The sequence below is a fragment of the Eulemur rufifrons genome, chromosome 6 (assembly GCF_041146395.1).
Source record: "Eulemur rufifrons isolate Redbay chromosome 6, OSU_ERuf_1, whole genome shotgun sequence".
Taxonomy (NCBI): Eukaryota; Metazoa; Chordata; class Mammalia; order Primates; family Lemuridae; genus Eulemur; species Eulemur rufifrons.
Window position 1 is genome coordinate 65,063,677 of NC_090988.1, and position 6,960 is coordinate 65,070,636.

The window sequence follows — 6,960 nt, forward strand, 5'->3', positions numbered from 1 at the left end:
GGAGTGAGAGAGAATTAGAGATCCGGGCACAAGCCGTCCCGGCCAGGTAGCTTGGCAACAGAGGCCAGAGGCGCAGGGCAGCTGTGCAAGCCAAACGGGCGCGGCGGTGCAGGGTCCTGGATTGGGATAGGGGATCCTGGATTGGCAGTGGAGAATGCAGGGACACCAGAGGTGGTGGTGCTGAGCTCTCTGTGCAGGTAGTGCCAGTTTAACCCCTTCCTCAGTCCTCTCTTCAATTCTTACCCATCCCAGAGGAATGAGGCGGAGGCTTGGCTGCCAGAGTGGAAACAAAAGAATCTTCTTTGGGGGCGGGGAGCCCAGAGCGCCAGGGCGCGAGGAGTCAGGGGACACCCCCCCCCCCCCAAGGGAAACCAAGTGGTCCAAAGAGATAAACTTTTCAAGGCTCCTCCCCCTCTCCTGCCACTCCTCCTACCCTGCCAAGGGCTATTTCAGCTGAGGTCCTTTTAGAAACCAGGACTACAGCTCAACCTCCCTGGGGGGCCAGGTGGCAAGCTGGGGTCCCCCACTGGCGTGGCCGGAGGGACTGCCAGGCAGGAGCTCAGAGCCAAGGAGGTAAGAAAAGGTCGGGCCCCTCACGGTAGGTGACGCCAAACTCTCCAGGACTTGCCCCCACTTTCTGGATGTCAAAGGCTCTCCACCCTCTCCCAAGCCCTCCAGCTCCCCAAGCAATGACCTCAATGCAAATAATTGTGGGAGCCGACGGCCCCCTCCCCAGGGAACCTGCGAGAGAAGTGTGAGCTATGACGCAATCGGAGCTCGGTCGGGCCTCTCATTGGCTAGTCCTGGCCACTTTGGATTGGCCGCACGCGCTGGTGGGGACCACCCCCCTCCTGCTGTCACTGGAATAAGAGCTCGGGGCTCCGCGGAGAAGGTGCCCACGGCAGGCGTTGTGTTCATCCCGGGTGGACCTGCAGCTCTCCCTGCCCTGAAACTCGCGTCGCCAGGTGAGGAACTTCCCATTTCGTTCACCCCAATAACCCTCCTCTCCGATTAGTTCCTCCAGTTTGCTCCATCTGCCTGCCTGCCCCTCCTTCGCCTCTCCATCGCCATCTCGTCCTACCTACAGCGGATGGTCCTAGCTCTCTTCCTGGTTCGGGAGAGGCGGGCGTTAAGGGTTGTCCTGGCATTTTCTCCTAAGGAGCGCTGGTGGAGCCCGGAGCATCCCCAGGGCTCAGCATGCGCGCTGGAAGCGCAGCGAGCCCAGGTAGGCTGGTCTGTGGCCCTGGCGTGGAAGCCGGTCCTCGTGCAGAATTCTGCCGGAGTTTGCTCCGGGAGTGCCTTGCGTCGCGTGTGTCCTCAGGGATTACTTTTGGTTCCCGGGATAGCGGAGCCCTGAGCTTTCCTTTGGGGCATCTCCAGCCTGTGAGCGTCCCTAGGACATCAGCTGGAATCGGGGGCAGTGCTGTTAGCTGACCACAACAGTGGGCTCACCTCGGGGTGCTGGCGCCCAGCACCTGCTGCTAAACTGCGCTCCAGCAGAGTTCCGGCTGGGCTAGTCCCGAGGAACCGGTAACTGGCACGTTAAAATTTTCCCCAAATCCAAGTCTGAGAGGTTAGCGCTCCTTTCCAATCTACCCTTCTTGCCTTCCCCTGCCATGTGTTGGCGCGAAGTCCAGCGGAGGAGAAAATGAAAGACAGGCAAAATGGGAGGGCAAGTCTACCGCGGGGTGGCTTGGTTTCCGCATAAATCAGGGCAAAAAGAGTGGGTTTGTGTGCATGCGCGCGTGGCTTCTCCCTGGCCTTCCGTAGAAGAGAACCCAAATCCATCCCCTCTCCCCGCAGCGAACTTGTTTCTGCTCTACCAAGCCATTCACTCACTGCAATGTAACTTTTTGAGTTTCACAGCAGCCCTTCCGGCAAATGAACAGCACAGAGGCTCAGGGACTTGGAGTAACCTGCCTGAGATCACATCGCAGTCGTTGTAGAGGCAGGTCTAGAACCTAGATCTGTAGCCTCGGTGCAGTGGTAACGTCATCATCTTCCCTTTACAGGGAGGCGTCATGGGCTTCCGGAAGTTCTCCCCCTTCCTGGCTCTCAGTATCTTGGCCCTGTGCCAGGCCGGCAGTCTCCAGGCGGCGCCATTCAGGTAAGACAGCCTGAACTTGGACTACGCGTCCCACTGCCCTGGGATCAGACAGCTCTGTGCTTCTGAAGTCACACCTGGCTCCTGGTGAATCAGCGCCCTTAGGTGGACAATGGCCTCCTGCCTTGTCCACTGGGAGTCAGCACGGCCACCTCCTCAGGGAAAGAGGCAGGGACCAGGAAGCCTGGCTGCATATCCCGAGGAGGGGGTAGGCAGGCGCTTACAGCCTGCACTGGGTTTGCTTCCCTCCCCAGGTCCACCCTGGACACCATCCCAGACCTGGCTACACTCAATGAGGAGGAAGCGCGCCTCCTGCTGGCTGCACTGGTGCAGGACTATGTGCAGATGAAGGCTGGGGAGCTGGAGCAGGAGCTGGAGACAGAGGGCTCCAGGTAAGGCTCCCCACACCACCCAGCACAGGCCTCCCCTCCCCATCACACTCAGGAAGGCGTAGCCCAGGTAGGAGAGAACATGCTGGCCAGGGTCCAGGACCTGTTCACCAGGACCTGGGGCCCAGCCGGTCTCAGAAGTAAGCTGGAGACACTGTGTGGTTAGATCACATTTTAAAAAATCTATTTTTGAAAGCAATTAGGGAACGTATAGAATCACTCACTGTGGGAATTGGTCTTTGAGTACTGGGGAGACTTCTCAGCACCGGATGAGTTAGGAGTGGTAAGTGTGAAGCCAGCCGATGGACCTGGAATCTTAGGAGATTTTAGAAATTTCTCCATATATTGTTCTTTCACATCTGCAAGGTGGGTGATTTCACATTTGCAAGGTGAAGGTGAAACCTTGCAGGGGGTGGGGACAGGTAGAGCAATGTCTGAGGTAGGTCTGGATCTCTAGATGTGCAGCATCCGTAGAGACATGCATGTTGTCACCAGGCCGGGGCGGGCACCCTTCCCCAGCCCCCACCTCCCTGTGCTCCCTGAGCCTGAGCAGAGACCAGCCTGGCCCCAGCACTGCCCGGGCAGAGGCATGTGTCACACCTGCATCCACTCCAAGAACCCCTCTGCCAAGCATGGAGGACTGAACAGCATGTGGAATGCCAGAAAAGGTCACTCTTCCCCACCCAGCCCTTCCCCACACTGCCCTGGCCCACTGCACCTCTGAGCTCTCCTAATGGAGGATGTGTGAGCTGCCCTCCTGCCTGTCCCTCCTACTCCCACTTGAAGCACCCCCTGCCTGGTCCAATCTTCTGAGTGACTATCCATTGTGACAGCCCCTGGTGCATGGTACCTTCTGGGTTATCTTTTCCCTGTAGCCTGGACAGCTCCAGACCTCAGTGGTGCAGTAATCTGAGTACCTACATGCTGGGCATGTAATCACAGGATCTGAACAACTTTCATCCATTCCCTGGCATCAGATTTGGGCCAGAGATGTCTGGCAAGAAAGGGAACATAGCCAGCAGCTTGCAGAGGGACCACTACCCTCACTTGGGGGTACCCAGGATGCCAACTGAACCCCTGTCACTCCTCCTGATTTCCTTTCCTGCTCCACTTTTACAAACTGGGTGCTTATAGATTCCTCTCTGATTGCTCTTCAAGCTGGTATTGGTAGCTTTGCTTATGACTGAGAATGTTTTAGGGACCTCAGAATGGAAGGAGAGAGAGCAGAACTCACAGACCAGGGTAGATATAAGAAAGCATGAGGGAAGCTTCTTGAGACCCCAGAGGATTTTACAACAGCCATCCAATTTCTGTTTCTTAATGTACTAAAATAAGCACATCCCTCATGGCCCACCATTTGATGAATAAATCTAATTTTCTAAAAGGACCTGAGCCGTGGTGCTCATTGCTCTGGTCCACATCCAGGGATGGAGGGTGTCCAGTGCCTATGTTTAGAAGTAGCCTTGGCTTCAGGACAGTTCAATATAGGGCTTAGTGGGTGATCCCTGGGACCCAGCTCAAGCAGCAAGAACAGTGTATTGAGGAGCAGGTAAGTACTTCTGCGAAAGGATGCTGCAAACCCTGTTGTCTGTGCTACTTCCAGGTAAGACTTTAGGGCAATTTCATTTTCCCATGCAAAGTGGTTATTTGGGGGCTTGTGGCTGGCATATGGTCTCTACATACTCGTTGTATGTCTTGAAGTGGGGCTGGGCCTTGTTGCCCACCACTTCCTTGAATGCTAAGTGCAGGGTTTCAGCATGTGCCCGTGGATTAGAACTCACTTTTGTTGTTGTTATTGTTGTTTGTTTATTTATTTATTTATTTATTTATTTATTTTTGTGATGATCTTTGGGCAAAACTCCTAGTAAAGGTTGCCAGGCTATTTCCCCTAACAGCTTTGATAGCTGCACTTAGGAGAAGCACTTATTGTTAAGTGGTCTGTTGAAGAGCTGTAATTCTCTTTAAGAAGGTCCCATGGGACAGGCTTCCCTCCCACCTCCCCCACCAGTCTCTCATTCACAGGTCTTCTTCTCTTCTCTCTCTATCCTGCAAATCAGTGTCACTGCTCAGAAGAGAGCCTGCAACACTGCCACCTGTGTGACCCATCGGCTGGCAGGCTTGCTGAGCAGATCTGGGGGTATGGTAAAGAACAACTTCGTGCCCACCAATGTGGGTTCCAAAGCCTTCGGCAGGCGCCGTAGGGACCTTCAAGCCTGAGCAACTAAATGCCTCCAGGAAGAAGGTGACTGCTCTTGTACTATGGGATGGGAGGGATGGGGATTTGGAGGTTAAGGCCCACACTTTGAAACCCTCTGGCCCTGGTAGGTTCTTCAGGCCCCTCTCTCCAATTTCATTCTTCCTCCTGATGTAGTATGTTCCTTCTAGAACTGAGTTTGAAATCAGAATGCTAGGACAGGCTTCAGAAATGCAGTGTCATTTTTCTGAGAAGAGAAATGAAAAACAATGCTTGCTGGATTCAGGAAGGGAGGGGGCCTACAATTCTTACCCGGGGCCAGTCCTCATTAATGAGAAAGGACTCAACCCTTGATCACAAATTCAGACCGGAGAGCTGTAATCGTAACCTACCACCAATGTTAGTGGCTACAGTGGAATTATTTTAATCTTCATTTGCCTTCTAAGCCTGCCTACAATTCATATCCATAATTCATAAATGCTGTTTAAAGAAGCACTTCTGTAAATTAGTGTTCTTTTCAGTAATAATTGTGATGATTCACTTTGTGTCCTTCTCGTACTTTTTTCCCTCTCTTCCTTTTCTTTTTCATCTCCCCTCATCTTCTTCCTCCATTTCCTCCTCCTCTTCTTTCTCTTTTGTTTTCTCATTTTAGGTTCCCATGAAGCTGCACTCACCACTTCTATTAATTTCTGTTGACAACAACTTGGTGAGAACGCCCCATGGAAGATACTTGTTTGCATCCTAATAGATACTGAAAAAAAAGCACCTTTATCACTTGAAAGGAATGAAACTGAATGCAAAATAAGCTAATACCATATTTATTGTGCATCATTTTTATATTTAATTCTATGTCCAGTAAATGTGATGGCATCTCTCATTGGCTTATCTGGTAGCAAACTGCTTCTTTGAGAGCCATCCTGTTGATCATGGCAGCTCTGCCAAACCTTAGGGGGACATGAAATCACTGCCTCTTGTGGCCTCTGGGGACACATGGTAATGGTGATGCTGTGCCTTGTTGTCTAAGAACATGACTGTATAATTTGTTTAAGAAAATGTCAATATTGTGCCATTTGTGAATGTCATCAAAATTAAAAACATATTTTGGATACGTTTGTTTCAAGACCCTGGTGGTTCATTTCAACTTGTTTTCCTATGTAATAGTAATAACAATAAATATTTTTGAATGCTTACTATGGGCCAGATGGTATTTTAAAACAGTGCTTTATACCTGTGAATTCATTTAATCTTCATGACAAAACTACGAGGTAGATGCTATTATTCTACCTCACAGCTGAGGAAGCAGAGACAGGGAGAAGTGAAGTCCAAGGTCATGCTGATGGATGGTGGCAGATCCAGGCACTGGTGTCCAGAGCTACAGGTGAAACCAGTGCATCATGTGCTTTCAACAGTGGCTCATGGGACCACTGAGTCATTTTTTGGTCGAACTGTCTGCACGTGGTAGACCCTCAGATTTTGGAGTCACATGGAAAGTTTTAAACATAGGAAAAAGCCTAGTCTTTATATAATATAATGAATTGTTTGTACCCATTACTTGAGTTCAAGAATGATGAATGGTTAATGTTGTTACATCTACGTACCATCTACTCCTCTGCCCCCAGTGTATTATCATATCAATACATTCATAAACGTTTCACCATGTATTTCTAAATGGGAAGGATTCCTTAAACATAGCCACATCCCATTTAACAACTAAAATAAATTAACAATAATTTCTTAATACTTTAATATCATATATCCAGTCATGATTCAAATTCCCCAGTTATCATTCTCATATACATATTATCATATATACATATATATGTAAATTTAGGGCTCAAAGTGGGTCTTCACATTTGCTATGGTTTGGATATGGTTTTGTGTGAAGATGAGTGTAGTGGGCTGAGTGGGGTCCCCAAAACAGATATGTCCATGTCTTAATCACTTGAAAGTATGAATGTCGTCTTACTTGAGAAAGTGCTCTTTGCTGACGTAATTAAGTTAAGACCCTTAAAATCAGATCATCCTGGGGTGGCCAGGTATGTCCTAAACCCAACGATGTACCCTTATAAGAGAGACACAGAAAAGAAGACACACACAGAGGAGGTGACATGAAGACAGAGGCAGACAGGCATGAGCCAAGGAAACCAGTGACTACCAGAAGCCAGAAGCACAGAAGAAATTCTTGCCTAAGGTCTCTGGCAGTGCAGCCCTGCCGACACTAGATTTTGGACTGCTGGTCTCCAGAACTTTGAGAGAATAAATTTCTATTGTTT

At 50.2% G+C, this 6,960-nt stretch overlaps 1 protein-coding gene across 1 annotated transcript; it reads left to right on the forward strand.

Moving 5' to 3' along the window:
- Positions 1 to 894: 894 nt before the first annotated feature.
- On the forward strand, positions 895 to 5,880 carry LOC138384260 (calcitonin gene-related peptide 2). The gene is made up of 5 exons (XM_069469637.1): positions 895 to 965; positions 2,013 to 2,107; positions 2,359 to 2,496; positions 4,551 to 4,735; positions 5,340 to 5,880. Exons 2-4 carry the CDS (start codon positions 2,022 to 2,024, stop codon positions 4,708 to 4,710), a joined length of 384 nt encoding a protein of 127 aa, XP_069325738.1. The 5' UTR covers positions 895 to 965; positions 2,013 to 2,021; the 3' UTR covers positions 4,711 to 4,735; positions 5,340 to 5,880.
- The last annotated feature ends 1,080 nt before the right edge of the window (positions 5,881 to 6,960 follow it).

Excerpts from the sequence above, each read along its gene's own strand:
- LOC138384260 (XM_069469637.1), top strand. The coding sequence starts at position 2,022 with ATGGGCTTCCGGAAGTTCTCCCCCTTCCTGGCTCTCAGTATCTTGGCC. Across the intron at positions 2,108-2,358 it reads CTCCAGGCGGCGCCATTCAG|GTCCACCCTGGACACCATCC; the intron begins GTAAGACAGCCT and ends TTCCCTCCCCAG. Across the intron at positions 2,497-4,550 it reads CTGGAGACAGAGGGCTCCAG|TGTCACTGCTCAGAAGAGAG; the intron begins GTAAGGCTCCCC and ends CCTGCAAATCAG.